The sequence below is a fragment of the Eulemur rufifrons genome, chromosome 24, assembly GCF_041146395.1.
Source record: "Eulemur rufifrons isolate Redbay chromosome 24, OSU_ERuf_1, whole genome shotgun sequence".
Lineage (NCBI taxonomy): Eukaryota > Metazoa > Chordata > Mammalia > Primates > Lemuridae > Eulemur > Eulemur rufifrons.
The window spans coordinates 19,495,718-19,517,854 of NC_091006.1; the positions used below are offsets into that span (position 1 = coordinate 19,495,718).

At 42.1% G+C, this 22,137-nt stretch overlaps 1 protein-coding gene across 1 annotated transcript in view; it reads right to left on the reverse strand.

The window, feature by feature from the left end:
* Nucleotides 1–22,137, reverse strand: part of SEPTIN11 (septin 11) — a 108,038-nt gene that overhangs the window by 14,444 nt on the left and 71,457 nt on the right. Inside the window, exons 3-6 of the mRNA XM_069457699.1 lie at nt 15,799–15,994; nt 7,638–7,824; nt 4,451–4,612; nt 387–483 (exon numbers count right to left, since the gene is read on the reverse strand). Coding sequence (XP_069313800.1) covers nt 387–483; nt 4,451–4,612; nt 7,638–7,824; nt 15,799–15,994 — 642 coding nt within the window. The remainder of the gene's footprint in view (nt 1–386; nt 484–4,450; nt 4,613–7,637; nt 7,825–15,798; nt 15,995–22,137) is intronic.

Consider the following 22,137-nt stretch of genomic DNA (forward strand, 5'->3'; position numbering starts at 1 on the left):
CTGAAATAACATTTAATTGGAAGACAACCTTCCCAGAGATGATGGAGAGACAAGTACGCTCTCGTTTGCAAGAAACTTTTTGCCGCTTTTTTATACTTTGCTGATGAAACTGGTTCAAACTCCTAGGGTCTTCACTCTTTCCTGGCAGGAATTCACACTGAATTTCCCACACAACCCAGCATCCTCAAGGGGCTGCCTGATCGCCAGGGGGCTCGGACAGCCGCTGCTCTCCACGGTCTCCCCACCTGATTGCTGCTTCTCTCTTCCTCACCTCCATGACCACCAGGTGTGGAAGCCACCCCCGCCTCCCGCTGCCCGCCACTGTTGAGGACCTCCCTAAATGAGATTAGGGAGGGAAGAGCTGCTGTCCTGTGCCGTGCACATACCCTGCACCACGCCCCACGGGTACTGCCTGGCCTTGGCCATCTTGTTGCCGATCTTGACCTCCTCGGTGCTGCCAACCACCGCAAACGGGAGATGGACCTGCCAAGCAACAGGGGGACAGACAGCAGTTACCTTCCACGGCTCTGACGAAGACTGGTTCTCCACCAGCCTCCACACTTTCCTGCCTTCTGCAGGCCTCCACCTGGCGGCAAGGGAAAAGTCAGGAAGAGGAGAAGAGAGTTGGGTGGGTGCATTATTTGAAACAAGCTTGATTCAAGGGGAAGCTGTAGGAGTCTTCGCCACTATACAGTAAGCTTTAGATGTGCGCTGTCCAATGCAGTAGCCCCAACTATGTGTGGCTACTGAGCACTTGAAACAGGGCTTGCAGGACAGAGAAACTGAAATTTTAACTTTCAATTAAGTTACATTTAAATTTAAAATGGAAGCAGTGCTGGGTGTGGTGGCTCACATCTGTAATCCTAGCGCTCTGGGAGGCTGGGGTGGGAGGATTGTTTGAGTTCAGGAGTTCAAAACCAGCCTTAGCAAGAGTGAGACCCCGTCTCTACAAAAAAATAGAAAAATCGGTGGTATAGTGGCACACACCTGTAGTCCCAGCTACTCAGGAGGCTGAGGCTGGAGAATCCCTTGAGCCCAGGAGTTTGGGGTTGCAGTGAGCTACAGTGACGCCACTGCACTCTACCCACTGCGACAGAGCAAGACTCTGTCTCAAAACTAACTAACTAACTAAATAAATGCAGTGTAAAATCTTTTTCATGATATATAACTGTATTATTTTGGAAAAACTGCATTCACTTTGCTTGAAACTCAAGCCAAATCTTCTAAAAATGAAGACCAGTTTTGTCAAGGTAGATCCAAATATTAAAGAAAAAGTATCTATTTGGTACTTATTTCATATTGAAAAACTTGAAGGTACAATAGGAAAAATTTGGGTATGTGAGTCTACTTTTTTAAGTGTACATTTTGTAAAATGTAAATACGATCAAGTATTTCTGATGAAAATTTAAAGTCTGAAATGAGATGTGCTATCCTTGTGAAATATATACCGGATTTCAAAGACCTACTGTTGAAATATCTCATTAATAATTTTTATCTTGATTACACGTTGAAATGATAACATTTTGGAACATACTGGGTTAAGTCCTTAAAATCAATTTCATATTTCTTTTTACTTTTTTTTTTTTTTAACGTGGCTACTAGAAAATGTTAAGATACTTGTGTGGCTCACATTAATAGCACGGCTTTAAACAGTTGATCACTGTATAAATTTTAAGTCAGAGACACACCTTAGCCCAAATTATTGGCTCAAGCCTTGCACTCAGATTTATCTCAAGCAGAGATGGTATCCAAGATACCCGACTGCTTCACATTGGTTTATCTGGTAGTTACGGCTACATTCTGGGGTGGTGGAACTACTAATTCTATCTTTTTTCTGTGAGCATATAAGAATAAGAAGATTTGAAATAGCTGCTTTGATAATTATGACTTATGCTTCCTTGATCCCTTGTTCTTCCCCTACAGGTGAGTTGAGAAAAGGGAATATTTTCAAGCCAAATCCTCTTCCATAGAGAGCTTGGCCAAATCTTGGCTCAGGCTGCTCAAGTAGCAGTTTGTCTGATGCTCAAGATATTTAAATTTCCTAATTTATCTCACATTCTATAGGAAGGAAAGAAAGCACATTCCCTTTCTCAAACTTCACGTGTGAAACTGAAATGTGTTCCCTAAAGTTGAGGAACAAAAGGACCTTTAGTGTGATGACCAAAGAAACTTCTCCATTCAAATGTAACTAAAGTAACCGCCAAGTGGAATCTGTTTTCCTCAGATTTCCACACATCATATGGAATTTCATCAGCAAAAATTGTTTGCAATGAAGAGCCTAAAAGAAAATTTCTGGTTCAAGAGCAGGATTAATTCGGAATGCCAAAGATTTTCAGTTCTGTTAATCTGATAAAGAGAGAAAGAGAATAAAAGTCCATGGGTATTTTCTTTCCAAGAAATTTAACACAAATTTAGTTTCACGACCATGAAAAATTATTTAGAAGAATGGGTAGAAATGAGACGGTATTCATTCGTGTTACTTTCTGAACGTACACTAACATCCCAAATTGTAGTTCTACAGCAGAATAGAAGTGCCATGTTAGCCTGAGCTTTTGACTGTGCTATAAAACAAGTACAGTTTTCCCTCAGTATCTGTGGCAGATAGGTTCCAGGACCTCCCATCGAAACCAAAATCATAGGTGCTCAAATCCCTGATAGAAAATGACATAGTATTTGCATATAACCTATGCACATCCCCCATACTTTAAATCACCTCTAGATCACTTACAGTACCTAATATAATGTAAATGCTATGTAAATAGTTGTTATAATGTATTGTTCTTTAATTTGTATTATATTTTATTGTTCCCCCCCCCCTCCCACCGCCCCGAGAATATTTTCGACCGGTAGATAAGGAGGACCGGCCGTACACCGCTGTGCTTGGGTGGCAGTTGATAAAAAGGGTGAGAGTGTTGGCCTGACAGCCCAACTGCCTGGGCTCGTATCCTACATCCACTGCCAACAGCTGTGCGACCTCAGGTGCTATGCTGCAGGTTCCTCATATGTGAGGCAGAAATAATAATAGCACCTACCCACGGGACAGCTGTAAGGATTAAATGGAAAGCCCTGAACAGTGTCTGCTGCATAGTTAATGCTCCATAAATGTCAAAAGTATCAGGTGCTACTATTATTACATAGCTCTGAATACTCATAACCAGAGAATTTTAGAGGTAAAAGAGCACTGACATATCATCCAGTTTAATCCTGCTTAAGGATTCTTTCTCCAGTATCCTTCTAAGTGGGCTGAAACAGAATCTGTTGTCCACCAACCACTTGTGACGGGAACTCACTATTTCCCAAGAGATAAGGTGTTTCTTCCATCATAATGGCTCCAAAAGTTAAAGTTTCACTTAGTCATGTTGACATCACCATAGCTCACAGCAACCTCCAACTCCTGGTCTCAAGCAATCCTCCTGCTTCAGCCTCCCAGGTAGCTGGGACTACAGGTGTGCGCCACCATACCTGGCTAATTTTTCCATTTTTTATGGAGATGGGGTCTTGCTGTATGTTGCTCAGGCTGGTCTCAAACTCCTGGGCTCAAGCGATCCTCCCGCCTCAGCTTCCCAAAGTGCTAGGATTACAGGCTTGAGCCACCGCACCCAGCCTTAGTTTTGGTTCTTTTGCATAAGTCTAGTCAGTCTCCCTTGTGGTAAGCTCCCTTTCACACCACCTCATACCTATTTTTCCCAGGGAGAGTCTGCTCTCCAGCTTCTTCCAAAGATTCCAGACCTTTAACTACCTTGAATTCCAGCAACCATCACTGGGCATCTACCACATGCAAAGAATGCTGCTTTTATGGAAGTTGTGCATTCCCCAAAGAAAAGGCTGTGTGCAGTTATTGTGGCTCCCAGCTGAGCCACGCTGTGAGACGCACAAAGGAGCGGCACAAAGACTCAGGCATCGGCGGGCAGGATGGGGGCTCACCAGGAGGGATTGCAGCACGAGCACACACAGAACCACTGCAGCTTTATCATTTATCTCTTGACAGTTCCTCTCTGTGATGTGGAAATTGTATCATCAACTGCCAGTTTACCTAACGATTCAGGGAGGAGAGGGAAAATAGGAGGGAAGGGCAGGAGCCAATCACCCAAGCAAATTTGAGACAGGCAGACAGGTTTCTACCAACACTGGCAGAAATGAGCAGAAATCTGTTTCCTTTGAGCTGCTTTGTGTCAAATGGTGCTGGGCTGGCATTTCCTCCCCACAAGATTTGCCATAGAAATCAGAACTGTTAGAGTAGGAAGGGAAATTTGAGATCATCTTTTCAAACTCTCCCATTTACAGATGGAGAAACTGAGGAGCAGGCTGGGTAAATGACCCGTAGTGGGCGAGCTGGACTGGAACTGAGGACATCAGGTTCTTAGTCGAGTGTTCTGGCCATTCTAACAATGCTGCCACTGAGAAACGCTTCCAGGAAAATCACCTGCTCCCATTTTACGCAAGGACTTACGCTCATTGTTGCATTAATCTCCGCCACAGTTTCTTCATCGGTGGGAAACTGATATATCTGGACCCCATTGCTGACTAGTTCACTCATGATCTTACTCTTGAATTTGTGCAATTCATTCTTGGCAATGGTGTCAGCTTTTGCAATTATTGGAATGATGTTCACCTGTAAAACAGACATGTCCATTTTTACACAATTCCAACATAAGAAAAAATCATCACACAAGTGAATAAAACATAGCAAACAAATAAAAATTGCAAAACCTCACTGTAAAAAAACAGAGATGTTATGGAAAATCAGACTTTCTACTTAGATGTGAAATTAAGAAGACAGGGATAATCTTTTAGTTCCATCCTCGAACACTTTTACTTGCTCCCATCCTGCCCTGAAAGCATACTTGTAATTTCCTCTCCTATGCTCTCTGATTCTTCACAGAGTAAGAGGAAGTGTTATTATTCTATGGCAAATAGTGATAACAAAGGAGCCTGTTCTTTGAATGACCAACCATTCCTTTTAGGCCCCTCCCAGCTGCTTTAGGCTCCTGAGTTTTGAAAACCCCAACATCGTAACAAAGTTTTTATTAGTTAGAGCAGTGGGATATTCAGCTCTACGCACGGCAATATCCTTTCTTTCTTTTGATGACCTGAAAATTGCTGGGAGGGGAGAACCTAAGTATTAACCCAAACAAAAATGGTTTCACCTACCTTTAGATTTTTCAAAATCACACAAACTAATTCTTTTGAAAATTGGCTTCTCGATCAAATTACTCCTTGATGCCAGAAGGAGACCCAGGGCCAAAAGTAAGGCTCACTTTCAGAGCGTCAGTTACAGAGAACCGGGGAGGACTCAGATGAGAGCCAAGGATACCCCAGAGTGCAAAAGCTCCAAACCCCCAAGTGGGGCATTCTTTTTCCAACTGCCCTCAGCCCCCACAGGACACATTTTAAAAATTCATGTTTTACGATTAACTTTCTTCCACTCCCTAGTACGAACACAGGTTTCAATAAGCTGCTACTGACATCTGATATCTGGGACTAAAGAGAATGGACCCTAAGGACTCAGTGAGAAAGCCGTCCTGGCTGGGAAACAGAGGTTTTTCAGGTCATGCCTGCATTCCTTTCCTTCTCCTTTTGTCCAAAGGGCCAAATCAGAAACCCCTGATAAACCAGAATGAGATGATATACCGAAAGACCTATTTTTCAACCTATTCCTCACCCCAAGCTCATCACGCTTGGGCTGCTTCCAGCAAATTGCAGATTCAGAAAAACATCTTTGATGGTGGGGGAAATGTTTGGATCAGGACCAAGGAACAAGCAACTTCTCTCTCGTTCTTACTGGCTATCTTTTGTACACATTTAGTACTCAATGTCAACAGAGACAAAATGGCAGAGGTTCATATTTTCTTGGTCAAATTGATCAGAGTAGACAAAGAAACCCCGCCATTTCATTTTAAATCTCTTTGTCCTCATTGGCAGGAGATTGAAGGTCTTCTCTGAAATGATCATGTACCTGCTTGAACCCTTCTTTACTTGTATAAATAAAATTTTAACGATACCATTTTCACATGCTACCTAGCTCTCCAACTCTGCAACAATACCAGCTCTTTGAAAGTTTCACCTGCTTTGTATTATAGTTGTTTTGTTTGTTTTTATTAGCTGTGTTTGTTTTCCATTTTTTTTCCTTTTCCTTTTTAAATCAGCTCTACTAAACATAGTCCTATCTTTGGGTGTCACCCTGGCTGGAGGAAGCCACTTCACTCCAGTTCCTTCAGAGGGTCTGTGGAGAACAGGGCACTCCTGAGAACAGGGGGACCTGCCCCTGCTGCCAGGGACATGACAGCCCTCACTGCCCATTGTCCCTCCACGGTCACCGCACACCACCCAGGTCCCAGGGGCTGCAGTGCTGTGGGATTCAATGGGATGAAGAAGGGTTTCTGTTTATTCTCCTGAGAGTGCTGTAGCTGCAATGGTCCTGGAGGCCATTAGAATATTTTTCTGTAACATACTGTGTCTGTGCTGGAAGCCCCAGGAGCCTGATTTGGCTTCGGCCTCTCCAGCCTTTGTGGACCAGTTCAGACAGAGGCTTTGGGGACAGGCTGATCTCCAGGGCAGTCTCTCACTATTTTGTCCCTCTGGCGAGAAAGCGTCTTTTAAACAATGTTGTTTGGGTCCCCAAAAAAGACACCCAATGAAGCTCTCCAAAGAGCTTTATCATCTAAGGGAAAATACCATCCATGGCTTAGTTTTTTGATTGTTCTTATTGCCATTTGCTTCATCTTTATTTCAGAATGTATTCTCTTCTATATATTTCAAATGAACATCACATTAATTATAAAGCAGAGCATGAAATTTTATCAAGTGTTTCAGTCCCTTCCTTCACGTGTTGTGAAAAAGAAAGGTTACAAACGCAGCAAGCTCAGGGATCAAACTGAAATGAAGACTTGACTTCTGAATACACGTGTGCAATTTGGTTTTAAAATCTAAGAAGCGGCCAGGCACGGTGGCTCACGCCTGTAATCCTAGCACTCCGGGAGGTTGAGGCGGGAGGATTGCTTGAGCTCAGTTCAAGACCAGCCTGAGCAAAACCGAGACTCTGTCTCTACTAAAAATAGAAATAAATTAGCTGGACAACTAAAAATAGAAGAAATTAGCCAGGTGTGGTGGCACATGCCTGTAGTTCCAGCTACTCGGGAGGCTGAGGCAGGAGGATTGCTTGAGCCCAGGAGTTTGAGGTTGTTGTGAGCTAGGCTGACGCCATGGCACTCCAGCCTGGGCAACAGAATGAGACTCTGTCTCAAAAAAAAAAAAAAAAAATCTAAGAAGCTGGACCCTCCTTATCACATAGACAAAAAATTAAGACTTTTATTCCATTCTAAACTTTTTGAATGAAAGCCAAATGTTTAGAAAACTTCTAGAGAGATTTAGAGAACGTTTTCTAAGAAAATAAATAAACCTTGAATTTATGTTTCAATTTCCTATTTAAGAACTAAAAATACTGTGTAGCAAGCCACATGGTTTTGTTTTGGTTTTGCCTAACAGACAAGAGGTTTTGGAGCTTTTTTCTCACATTGCCAAACCCTGTGGTTCTGTAATACAGAAAAAACTGACACTGAAAGCAGAGAACAAATCAGGGCCTCAGGATATAGGTGATCTAATGAGAGAGCAAGTGTAGTCCGAGTGGCAGCGAGTACCTTACTGTCCAGCTTCTTCATGGTGACCAGGTCCAGGGACTTCAGTGAATGCCCGGTTGGGGCGATAAAGTACAGGCAGGCATGGATCCTTGTGTCATGGTAGTTGAAGAGAGAACGTTTAATCTTCAGTTCCTCTTGCAGGTAGGCCTCAAATTGGGCATCGATATATTCCACTATGGGCTTATAGCTAGAATGTGGAAACATATTTTCAAATCAGCATCTTTCTAGTCCCAAACCTCTTTCGAGGCTCATTGTAGACAGTCCTCCACTAAATATCATCAGTGGTTCCCTTCTTCCCAGGGGCTAACGCCCAAGTTCCTGACCTTGCTGTCCAGGGCCTCCATCACCTGGTCCCTGAGCAACTCTCAGGCTCATCCCCCCCTGCTCCTCCCTGGCTCACTCCTCCTGCCCCAGTAGCCCACAACTACGAACAGTGGGCCCCATATGTCAAGCTCTCGTTTGCCTCTGTGTCCTTGCTCCTGCTGGCCCTCTGCTGTGAACTGTCTTCTTCCCACTGTTCTCCTGGCTAACGTCCATCCTACAAAACGGAGATTATCAACATGAGGCATGTGCTGCCACTTCCCAGGGGTACCCATGGGAGATACTGCTAAGAGATTGTGGCATTCTTTCCTGCTGGGCCAAAACTGAGCCTCAAAATCCACCTCAAGAAAGTGATTTTGACAGACTCTCCCAACAGAATGGCATTGATGCACAAATGGTTTGTGGTTTCAGGCTATGGCATCGCCACCTCCTAGGAGCTATTCCCTGGCTATTCCCTGGTCTTTTGCTGCATCCTCCGGAGAGGAGGGGCTGTCTGTGCTCCCGTGAGCCCTGGCACATGCCATCACTTCATCTAGAAACTGAGGCGCCTGGACTATTGCGATTTTCAAGATACCTTCCAACTTGAAAATTTTGTGACTTGAAGGTAAACTCCATAACCCTCTCTTCTCCTCACCAAATCATTCAAACCTTTTTTGTATAATTATGTGTGAGTCTATAAACACAATCACTGATAATATGTGGGGAATATATATTCCATAAACCACATGTTCTCTAGGCAGTAAGGGGTGTGTTAGGTCACTGTGGGAAACCCATTAACTCTTTCTGGTCTCCAAAGGGATGACTCAGGAGAAGTTCATTTTAGCAGCAAAGAGACTGTCTATTAGGAATACAAACAGTTAATTCTTCCCAAACTTACTGTCTTTCTGAGGAATGACTTAAGTTTTAAGAAAAAAACTTTTCAACATCCAAATCCCAGACTCATAAATTAAACTGAAATCCTTGAAAGGGAACCACAAATCTTTTATAAGAAGGATGACAGCAGACATCCTAAAAGAAAAAACAAACAAAAAAACCCCCAAAATAAATGACCAACCTCCCCCCCCCCAAGTTTATGACCAAAAATGAAAGCAATTACAGAAAGCTTTTTGATGACATTTTTCTTTGGGGATTTTATCACAATCCATTGGTTCAATTGAGTAAGCAAAATTTTGAGAGGTTTAAAACAAAAAGGTAGAATATACCTCAATAATAAAGCTCTAAATCATGACAGACAAAATTCCAATGAAAAGCATGAGCAATTGGTAAGATTCTTCTACATTTTCCAGTTTTAAAATATAGGCATATGTTACATAAAAACAATAATAATAATTATTATTATGAGATAGTTATAGAAGATGGTGGTTACATACACAGATTCAAGCCAGACTGCTGAGACCGTAAAACAGCTGCACAACTTACTAGCTGTGTGGCCTTGGGCCAGTCACTAAACCTCTCTGTAACTCAATTTCCTAGTAAGTAAATCAGGAACAAAAACAGTACCTCCAAAAGAGAACTACTATGACAAATAAATAAATAAATGAGCCTAAATATATATAAAGAACTGGCACATAAAAATAAGATAACTATTTCATAATAATATAATAAACAAATACTATAAATATAAGAAAAGCAAGCCTGACTTTTTAAGAATACAAAAAAAAAAAAAAAAAAAAGAAGGCGAGGAAGAAATTTACACTGCTGGTAGCCACCCTGCTGGTAGCTGTCCTGCTACAGAGCGTGTGCCCTGTAGGAAGTGGATCAGGCCGCTCCAATGCACTACACCCTGGCCCTTTCAGTCGAGGCTGATCCTTCAGCCTCCTGACACTGAGGCAGTGCTTAGGGATTAGGGTCCTTCTCTAGCACCCTCTTTGCCCCAAGGAGAGGAAAAGCACCTCAAAGCAATTGTTCCTTCCTGCCTCCCCAGTTTCTGATTTTTTTAGCTCTCAGTACCTCCTCCTCTTGATAGTAGTCCAAATACGCTCCTGCTTTCTGTTAGTTCCCCTTCTTGCCTCTGGTTTTGATTCTGATCCTCCAAGGATTACGGAGGCATAACCTCTCTCTCTTTGCAGTGAGAAGCACTTTCTGTGCTGGATTCAAGACCTCTCTTGTTCTCCTCTTACCTCTCAGGCCTCCTCCTGCCTGTGTTCAAGAGTCCTGGCCAATCATTCAGTCTCCCTTCTTTTCACTGTGTGTGTGTGTGTGTGTGTGTGTGTGTGTGTGTGTGGTCTCCCTGGAGAATCACATTTATTCCTGCATTCCACTCACCATCTATCTGATGACCTCACAAATCTCTACCTCCAGCCAGATCTTTCCCTGGAGTTTCAGACTCATCCACCCAACTGCTTATACGATAGTTCCAACTGCTGTTCTAACTAAATGTGTCCCAAACTCTTCATCCTGCCCCCAAACCCACACTTGGCCTGCATTCCTTGGTGAACAGCGCCACCGTCCACACCACTGGCTAAGTCAAAAATCTGGGATTCAACCTGGAGCCCCCTTCTCTCTTACCTGGAGAACAATTTACCGAAACCGCTATTCCCTGTGTCAAAGATTCAATTATGCTGATGAAACACTTTGTTCTTTTTCTTCTTCTTTTTTTTGAGAGAACAACTCCAAATCATCTTTTATTTATATAAAAAATGGGCATATTTAACAAAAGATACACTGAGAAAAGAGTTGCTATGGTCCAGGAGACAAGGCAGGGAGCTTCCGAGCCCTGCTGGGGGAGGAGGCCTGGAACACCGTGGTGAGATGTGCTGGGGAGGGGCTGGCGGTGGGGGCCACGCAAAGGAGAAAGCCCCGGTTGGATCAACACTGTCAGCAGGGCCGGGCGCGGTGGCTCACGCCTGTAATCCTAGCTCTCTGGGAGGCCGAGGTGGGCGGATCGTTTGAGCTCAGGAGTTCGAGACCAGCCTGAGCAAGAGCGAGACCCCATCTCTACTAAAAATAGAAAGAAATTATATGGACAGCTAAAAATATATACAGAAAAAATTAGCCGGGCATGGTGGCGCATGCCTGTAGTCCCAGCTACTCGGGAGGCTGAGACAGGAGGATCGCTTGAGCCCAGGAGTTTGAGGTTGCTGTGAGCTAGGCTGACGCCACGGCACTCACTCTAGCCCGGGCAACAGAGTGAGACTCTGTCTCAAAAAAAAAAAAAAACACTGTCAGCAGGTCAAGGGTGGGACCTGCAGTGACCTCACTGCTAAGTCTCGGGGGCGCCGGTTAGTGCTGCTGACTGGACTGAGAGCCACCCCCTGGTTCCTGGAGGGCACCCACCAAGGGACACAGGACAGGAACAGTTTCTTCTGGATAAGAATCAGGCCAGCCAAGTGGTCTTGTACTCTCACCACAATCCTTTAAACAAATTCTCTGCCCCTGCCTCCAAATCCCTCCATTTGCAGTCAGAAAGAGGATGCCGAATCCAACTCTGCCGTTTGCTAGGTTCCATTCTTATAGAAAAGACACCTGTTTATTTTCTGTTTGGCCAATTCAAACTTCTCTGGCTTGTGGCTATATCAAGCAGAGGAAAGAGGGCAAATCAAATCTAGTCCTTACAACATTTTTACATAATTTCCTTTTAAGCCGTGGGAATATTCCTTGTTACGTACCAGTGATATTTTTTATACACCTCCAGCCATTAAAAAAACACAATAAAATGACAGGCTGACCCTAAAACTGATGGCAAAAGGTATTTTATGTAATCTTTTCTATCCATCCAAGTTGCCCACTGACAATTCTTCCAAAATGGCCAATGCCATCATTCAGGAACTGACTCCATTTATACGTAACCAAACACTGTATGTTTTTCTCTTATCTTGCTGTTAGCCAGACACAATTTTCTTTATCTCTCAACTACCTCCCCCCAAAAGTGTGATAAAAACTTAGAATGTAAAGGCCAAACAGCCCACCTCCCTAGTATTTTGTAACTCTGATAAAGATTTGATGAGTCTGAGGATTCTCTCTCAATGGATTTCAATTATCCACACGTTTCGAGGCCGATTATCATTACAGTTGGTGATGTGCCATGTGCCGCCCACCTCCCGTCTCCCAAATGTGGGGCAAATGAATTATTTTCTTTCCAGCTGGACAAGAAAACTTGGTTTTCCTTCTTCTCCAGAGCCCTTTCCTTCTTCACTGAAGAGTACAGGCAGCCAAAACAAGGAAGCCCTTAAACAGCAAAGAGTTAAACATGCTATTAAACACAACAGGAAACCTTACCAGATCTCTCTTCCTGCCCCTTTCTAGCCAGCCTGGTCTGAGGCTGATAATCATGCAGGAATGCTGACATGTCCAAGGCCTACATAAACAAACTGGGACATTCTTGAAGTCTCGCATCTATGGCAGAAAAGCTTGCCTAATCCCCAAAGTAAGCAAAAATAATCATGGGTTTAGAGAAACAGGCCTCCCTTCCCATATGGTTACATACTGATGCAAAAATGCACATCCCACTTCCAGTTTTTTGATGGAAGCAGAGCCTGTCCGAATCACTATTTTTAAACAAGTCATTTGGGTTTACAGTCAACAATGCCATCTGAAGTACAGGGCAACACAGAGTTTCAAGTACCACTTAAAAAGGTTATGCAATAGCTGTCAAGAAATTTCAGAGGAAAAAAAATATTTGGTATCTAGGTTAGGTTAATATCACACTTCCTCTCTTCTAAATCTCCTTGGAAACTATTATTTGACCCAAATGAGTCAGATAATTTCTTAAAGAGGGCTCCAGCTGCAAATATGAGGATGTGCACAGTACTAGCGACTTGCCACTCAGTGCTGGGGAGCGAAAACCCCCCAGCTTGAGGGAAAGCCCCAGTTCAGGGGTGAGGCGATGACTGAGCAGGAAGAGCGCGTGGAATCTCAGCAGCGAGATGCTGGACGGTCTGCGTGCCCGTGGGAGGGAGCCCGGAGAGTACAGTTGCAGTCCTCTAATCGGGAATGTACAAGCAAGACATCTCCCAAGCCCAGGGAGAAACCCACGCGGGGCTGAGAGACAGAGAACAAACAGCCCTCGCTCCGAGTGTGTTCTGTGACCGTGCAATGACCAGAGGCCCTGGCTTTCTCCCCAGCCCCCACTTTGTACCTGTCCCTTTTCTTGCCACCAGGGTTTTCTTTTCATTTATTGCACTTGGGATTACAAACAGCCTTCAGGCAGTAACTTGAGGTCGTAAATTAAGAGCAGCTGCTCAGCTGCAGAGTGAGAGCTTAGCTTGTCCCCTGCCCTAACACAATGTACAGATAGTCCATTTTGACCAGAAGCAAAATAAAAATCTTTCTCACTATATCTAACAATTGCTCCTATGATCATAGGACAATGTCTACTAAAGAGCATTTAAAGTGCTCTATAGACAAAATAAAGGGCTCAGTGCTCAGCTCAAGAATGAATGAAATATTTCTCTGCCATTACTATGGTGCTCATATCTACATCAGGAAGAGTTAAAATACCTCCAGGCAATACACATTTCTAGATAAAAATAGTCAAGTTCCTCTTTTAAAAACACATGTGTATAGTATATACAGTTTTGAGGTAAATGAAAAAAAAAAATCCTGGTACTAATGAAGTTTCTGAGTCCTAAGCAAACATACCCTAACTTACTGATTTATGTTTATATCTTCACCTTGGTTGTGCTATAGGGCTGGACGCTTATGCCCATAATGCTGTCACTGCTCAAAAATGTCTCTGGAAGCCTCATTCTAGAAACATTTTTGGACGTGGGACAGTTTGATTGATGATTGAGTTTTTAGAGACAGAGTCTTGCTCACCCAGGCTGAAGTGCAGTGGCATGATCATAGCTCACTGTAACCTCAAACTCCTGGGCTCAAGCGATCCTCCTGCCTCAGCCTCCTGAGAAGCTAAGACTGCAGCTGCATGCCACCATACCAGGCTAATTTATTTTTTTTAATTAATTAATTTTTTTTTTGTAGAGCTAGGGTCTCACCATGTTGCTCAGGCTGTTCTCCGATTCCTAGCCTCAAGTGATCCTCCAGACTTGGCCTCCCAACATGCTGGGATTATAGGTATGAGCCACTGTGCCCAGCCACGACAGTTTAACTTTCTCAAATTTCTTTTGAGATTGAACATAATATTTAAAATAGGCATAAGACATTTGAAATTGAGAGAGATGAATAGGAGGGTGATCTTGAGAAGGAATGTGAACAAAATCTTGGGACTGAGATTAACATATGAGTTGCACACCAGTAAGTTTTCAGGATTAACAGCTTCCCTCAAATAATGGCAAATAGTAACTCACAGTGAAGAACCAAACTGACTTGGCTTTGTGAAAGAGGGATGTTGTAAACACTCATTATACTGTTTTGTAATTGTATCTTCAAGTTTATGTGAACCAGTTTCAATGAATGAATACCCAAGGATTTACCAGTATCTAGCAGCCTCTATATATACAAATTACTAGACCAAAATTCTTATCAAATATTTTATTTCTTAGTAGGTGAATCATGTCCTTTTCCCACATATACACAGAATTTCATCATATATATTACCTAATTAGCTCAATAAGTCTTCTCTGCATAGAGAGGAAAACTTTAACCCACCCTATTGACCTGAATTCCTCATCAGACTTGAGTGAAACCCAGTCATTACTCAAACCCACTTTGGTGAGTCTGCACCGAGTGCTGCCTAACTTTGAGCAGTCTGTGGGAAGACTCAGATACTTACAAAAGGACTCACAAATGCCTCACTCCATGCCAGTACTATCAATATTAAGATCCTGTGCCAATTGGAAATTAACCAAGAGCCTTCCAAGAACTCATTCATAACAATGCTTTCTTCACTGTGGGATTTTAGGAGCTAATATCACTTTTGCCAAAAGCCATCAAAATACAAGATAACCCCTTATTATTACTGCATCCTTCTTCAAGGCCTAACCTTTTTCAATGTCCTTCCTCAGGCCTCCACATGACAATAGGACTGGATAAAGTATCCTACTGGAAGAGGCCTGAGCAAATACCTAGTGTAATTTCCTTAAAGTCAAACTATTGCCAAGGTCCCGTGGCTTGTCAGCGGCAGAACCCAAACTACAACATAGGTCTTCTAAATCCTGGCTATGGCTTCTTGTGCAAATCACACCAACTCTTGGTTTTCATTCAAATCTGTAAGAATGTGGGATCAAGTCAAAAAATCCCAATCTGCCTTAGGGACTGGGAGAGTGTGGCAGATGCTCATTCCAAACTCCTGTTGTTTTTTAATTGCCTTCTTATTTTGCAGAATTGAAGAAACTGAAAACCACACCTCCCAGGCTCTCTTGCAGCTAGTATTGTGGACATGGTTTAATTTCTCCCAAGCAGATGCAGCCATGTAAGACCTGGAAGCAGGGAGTGTGCAACATAGGCAGAAGCCACACAAAGGGACAAGGGTCCTTCTTGCAGGCAATGGTGAAGGCAGAAATCCCACTGTGAAGAAATAGTTATCTGGGGCAGATTTGGTGGAAGTTCTAGAGATCTTCCCCCAGCATCATGGGTACCAAGCAGTAAAAGTAGGTCAATGGCAAGAGTTTCTGCTAAAACTGTTCTGTGGAGTGGTTGCGTATTTCTCTAGCTTGCTTTTCCTGGTAGGAAAGGCCCAAAACCTGGCTCCATGACCTTAATGGAAAAATGCCATACACTGCCTTATTCCCTCCAACAAATCCCTTTCTGCTCATACTAGCTGAGATCAATCTTGTTGTCTTGATTCTGACCTCAAGGAAAATTTCTCAGAGGACAAGAATGTCATATCTTTTAGGAGATAGAAGATCAAGCCCCACACCAAAAATATTGAGGCTTTGAACACCTGGGATGGATCCTGCTATTTCCTTATCCTTTTATACCCCTGCAAAATCCGAAGATGTACCTGTCATCTTTATTTATCTGGTCTCCAAATCCCACGGTGTCAACGATGGTTAACTTCAGGCGTACATTGCTTTCCTGAAGCTCGTAACTTCTGGCTTTTAACCGGACACCTGGTTCATTGTGAGTAGCTGGGTCACTTTCAAATTTGGTGTTAAACAAAGTGTCCATTAACGTGGATTTGCCAATGCCTGTTTCACCTACATAAGCACAAATGAAAAATCAGAGAATGTGTCAGTTTCTCAGACATCAATTCAAATCATCAGTAATTTTCACATTAATCATGTCTGTAAAGTTAAAATAAAAAGTATCATCACAAATCCCACTATGAAGAGGTAATTAATTCTTTCTATGCATGATTCATGGAATACGACCCTAGAAATGCCTCAATAAACTTCAGAAACTATTTAGCAGAAAACATATTGAATTTACAGATCAAGATGTTATTCTTTACCTCCGGATAGAAAAATAGTGCTTGTAAGTCTGTGGTCAGTTTGTATATTACAAGGACATGAACTGTATCTCTTTTTGTCCTAAATGTAAAACTGTATTACTTAAGGGGCAAAAAGAAAACTATTGCTGAATTTCTGTTACTTGTGGTGGTGGCAGGGAGACTGATTACATTCATGTTACTATGTTGCCAAAAAGAATTACATTTTTCAAAACACCACTCTTGATGTTACTGAGTGGTTACTTTGTGCCAGGCCCTGTGGTAAGAGCTTCCAGCACATTACGGCATTTAAACCCTACCACTATCTCCATGAAATAGGTACTATTGTTTCCTCCATGTTACAGATGGGGCACTAAAGCTTAAATAAGGTTTATAAGTAACCGACCTAAAGTCACATTGCTAAGTGGCAGAGCCAGGGTTCTAACTCAAGTTGGTATGGTCTAATACAGCATCCTGATTTTACTATTGCACAGAAAACTGGCTGCCTAATATTTTCCAGTTATGGTTATAAATCTGTGTTAATCCCTGCATATTATCTTTATTTTTCTTTCCCTATTTAAAACTGGAGTCAAGATGGCAAACATTAGTTGTAACAATGAACAGAGATAATCAAACTAAATGGTATTAAGTGACCTGAAACAATGGCCCTATTGATTTACACTGATAATTCAAGTCAATAAGTGTTTATTGAGGCCCTCATATGTGCAAAGCAGTGTGGCAGGTACCTGGAACCATTATACCAATCCAAGGTTGAAACCCAAATGTGGAGCCATGAAGAACTTTAGGTCAACCCTCAAAATAACACCACGCGACATTCTTTCTAGATTCTAATTCTTATGTTGAGTCAAAGACAGCTGGCGATGAGAAAGAGCTCAGACTTGTCACTGGTGGTAGTGGTTGAGCATGTGATGGTGGAGACAGGGAGGTAGAAATCAAGAAACATTAGCCCTAGGGATGCCTTTGTGGAAAAAAAAAATCTGCAAAATTTCTTAATTAGATTTCCAGCTCAATGTAAACATGCCAACATAGAGCAGCCCTTTCAACAACTAATACCGATAACGTTCCCAGGAATATCCCCTCTTCCGAAGGGTTGCTACAATGACTTTAAAGAAGGTGGACATTCTATGGAAAAAGGAAAAGATCTGGGATTTGTAGCCTAGGGCAACTTTCCCGTTGTAATGACAAAATTCAGGTACTAATTATAAGTTCTGTATCGTGTGCTCATTGCTCTCGAATACGATGCAACAGTGAATGAAGTAGGATGGAGTCTTTCTGGATTTGAGCTTTGTCTGATTAGAAAAGCCTTCTGTGGTTTGACATTAACTACAATGATTCATTTATAGGATAAAAGTTTTGTTCGAGTACATTTGCCTTATTCTTTAACCTTTCCCACTGTGTCCGTGATACATCTAAGATCATAGAATTTCCTCTCTTTAATCAGCCTTCATTCAGCCAGTATTTTTCCACTACCTACTACATACCAAGCTTTGTGCCAAGTTCTGGGAATACAACAATGAACTAGCCTGATACAGTGTTCTCCCATATCTTAGAATCTGGTCTAGAACATGACTGAATACCAATAAGACTCTAATTTATTATTACAGAAACAATATTCTAAGTGTCTGCCATACCACTTTCTCCTTGAAGCAAGACCACACTTTACACATTGTGGTCTTGCTAGTTGACCACAGATAAGTGGAGCAGGGCTAGGTCCCTGACCTGAAGGCAACCATGGAAGCCTGATCATTTCACTCTTAGATCGTGCTCCACACTGGAGGGTGACCTGCCTACCCAACCAGTAATTCTCTCTTTCAGAGTCTGAATGAGACGCTTATTATACAATCTGCATGCAATGAGATGTTATGACAAAGAACAGACATACAGAGAGGAGTAAACAAGCAGAAGCCACGAGGCAGCAAGGCTGTAAGGAAATAGAAGCCACACTGTGGACAGACTATTAGCTGGGAATACAGGAGAAAGAGCCGATAGATATAGCAGAGTACTGGAGATGCACTCATTAAATTAATACCTGAGCACTTATTATGTGACAAACATAGGTGTGGGGATGAAATGATGAACAAAAACAGACAACTGATGCTGTCTGAACTTCTATAACATCCTGAATGTCACTCAGATCTCTGAAGTCTGGCTGTGTACCAGTTGAGACCGTTTCCTCTCTTCCTTACTTTCCTGAATATTCTTACAAAAACCCCATCCATAAAAGTAATACAAACCAGTTTCTGCTCCCTAACGTGATAGAGTTTAATAAGCTCACACTCCCGATTCATGGCTTACCAAATTAACTTTGAGTAAAACAAAGTTACAATGTAATGGATAAAGGAATATTAATAATTCCATCCTGAAGGTACCTGAGTCATTTTTAAGTACGTGTTATATGCGTAATGTTCTCAGGCGCAGCCAACTTCTTTTTGGGATTTACTTATTTTGGGGACATGGACAAAGGGATAGAAGCAGAGCTACCTTATAAATGCCTTTCCATTATGCCAAAGTTCTGTCAGCAGAAAGTGACCCACTTAACTCTCATCTCTTTCCCTAAGAACAGCAACAAAGACTTCAACTTACATGGCCAGGATTCTAGGTTACCTAGACAGGACTGAAACTGCCATCTCATTTTACTAGGTTGAGAATTACTTAAGCACATGTGAATCAGGAACACTATTTTTTTTTAAAGGCATCATAATTTTAATTATCATTTACATTAAGGTGGAAATTATGAACAATTAGCATTCCAGGCCATACATGTAGCACAGAGTTAATCAATGGGTTGAAAAAAACCACTGTTCCTCTAAATTTCAAAGTGCTTTGCTTTCCATTTCTATGTTCTGTGCTTTTAAGAGCCGTAATTAGACACAGCAACTCTAGCAGCAGTGTGACTCACCAAAAGCAATTCAGTAGGAAATGACAGCTTTTGGAATAAAAGGAATTACAGAACTAGGGGTTTTTTGATGCATGAGCTTTTGAGACTTCTCTCTAACCTTTGCAAGCAGGGCCTTGCCTATACTTTTGAGGACCCACAAGAGCAAAAATTCCTAATTGAGTAACTGAGAGCCAACTAGGCATAGGTTTCAATTCAAACCAGACAACCATAACAATATTTTCAAAAAATCTACGCCTAACATTAGCTTTGATGCATTTCAAAATTCCCTAGCAGAGTGCCTGGCACAGAGCAGGCATTTGTTAAAAGTTAATCGAAAAAAAAAATGAGTGTGGTGATAATTTATACTTAGGTTTGCCGCTTTGGTAGATTTTTGAGAGTTTGTTGTTTACTCTATTGTAAATTCATCTGCCTAAACACTCGGTTGTTAGAGTAGAGATCTACTCTTGAAGCGCTAACTGTGGCTTGTTTTTCCTGCTCCTGCCAATGCTGGTGAACCTGACGCCCATGTCACAGGGGAAGGCAGTCCTACCGCTACCCCTATTCTCAGGCTGATTTAATCCATGAGCTCTAAGGTGGACAGGGAAAAAGACAAGCCAGGATTATGTTATGAGTTAGAAAGTAACTGTAGATTGAACAAATGTGATGCACATCTTTTACTCTAATTGCCAAGACTGGCTGCTCGGATAAGTAATTGTGCACGGGCATCTGCCTGCCTCTAAATATTCTAGATTTTATTCTTGGATGGAGCCAGATAATCAGAGAGCTACACATAATACCTAAGCTGTGTTGGTATAAGTCCTCACAGAGTCGCCTTTGATGAAACTGGCTTTGGCATAATACCAGCCTGCATGAAGGACTTGAAAGAACACCACGTGACATTGGCATTGCATCAACTGACTGCAACAATTTAGGGGATGCCCAGGAGCCCAGACCATTATATCCACCATACACCATACCTCTTTTCTAAAAATCCATGGGAGGAATTTTCCCCGGTAAAACTGTATTTCACCTGGAGTCACTATTTTGTTTTTACTTTATAGGCACTATAAATCTGTCGTATTAAATTTTTTTAAAAGTTGTTTATATTTATTTAATGCTAAGAACACAAATATTCTAAAGAGATAAACAAGCAAGAGTTTTGTTTTTCTAAAGAGGCTTTTGATCCCTAAAACACTGGTCATTCAAACATCTGAAACAGAAGAGCACAAAAATTAAGAAAACATATTTCATTTCTTTTTTCTTTCTTTTTTTTTTTTTTTTTTGAGACAGAGTCTTTCTCTGTTGCCTGGGCTAGAGTGCCATGGTGTCAGCCCAGCTCACAGCAACCTCAAACTCCTGGGCTCAAGCGATCCTCCTGCCTCAGCCTCCCGAGTAGCTGGGACTACAGGTACGTGCCACCATGCCCAGCTAATTTTTTTCTCTATATATTTTTAGTTGTACAGATCATTTCTTTCTATTTTTAGTAGAGATGGGGTCTCGCTCTTGCTTAGGCTGGTCTCGAACTCCTGACCTCAAGCAATCCTCCTGCCTCGGCCTCCCAGAGTACTAGGATTACAGGCGTGAGCCACTGCGCCCGGCCCCATATTTCATTTCTTACCTGAATTGACCTTAGAACACCTAAACATTCCCTTTAAGAGATATCAATACAGTCACGTGTCACTCAATGACAGGGGTACGTTTAGGCAGTTTCGTCACTGTACGAACACCATGGAGTGTATTTGCACAGACCTAGGTGGTGGAACACCCTACACACCTGGGCTATGTGGTGCAGCCTATGGCTCCCAGGCCGCAAACCTGTGCAGCATGTGACTGTACTGAATACTGCAGGCGAATCCGTCATACTAAATTTTTCACTTGCGTTTAGCATATAACACGTGCTCAGTAAATATCTGCTAAATGAATCAGCGAATTCCCTCCACGTTCTGACCACCACGCCGAGAGACAAAGGTATTGCTCCACCAGTTAGTTATCTGAGGCAGGTCTGATTGCAAGCTTCGAGTTCTGACTCTATCCCTGGCTTCACCTTATTTTCTGGGGTCAATTTTATCTTTATTCATTTTACCCTGTAAGCCACTTCATATCCTCTCCTGGGAAAACAAGATGGGATAAAAATGTTTAAGACATGATCATAAAATTTCACAATTTATGCTGACACTATAGCGTTGGCTCAAATGGCCTTAACCTTGTCTGTTTTCTATTCTTCTTCTCTCATCCCCTCAACACAATTAAGGTTGAATGGTTTTAAAAAAAAAAAATCAATTTTCAAAATGTATTATGAATTTACTTTGACTCTGTTGTTTAACTGGGTCCTCTTCAAAAGCAGAGATGTTACAGTATCTTATTCACCTTTGTACCTTCACAAAGAACTGACGCACAGCTGGATCAACGTTGGTGAGGTGTCTCATGGTGTCAGTGTCATTTTGAAAAATGAATAAGATACATAAATTTCAAATTATAAAAAAAGGCTGAATACTAATTTAGATCTAATTTAGATTCTCCGGAAAAACACAGCATGGGTAAAACATAAAAGGCTTTATTTAAACTACAGTGTAGCTTTGGGAGTGATTTAGTGTGCTCTAGGCAAGACGGAGAGCGGGGGGGATTATGAACTCCTGGACATTCTGTTATGTGATTTAGCCCAGAATTCCCTTTGCAGTAGAGTGAAAACTACTCTCCCTCTTTCTGTACACATTCATTCCCAGGACCCACAGAGATGGGTTTCAGTATCTCTAAAGCCAGACTGAGCTCATGAGAGGATCATTTTCTGCCCTGATTTCTTTCCTGTTTTCAACCCATAGGCTCTTGCCACAAAACAAAATTACAATTCTAAGACCTTTTGATAAAAAATTTCCTTACTGGGATTTTCACTTTTTTCTAAATCCTCAATTCCCTTCCATATTTATCACAAGAAAATAAAATCATGCTATAAACACCACACACATGCTATAAACACCGTACCGTACAAAACATCCCAATGGGCAGTAGGACGACAA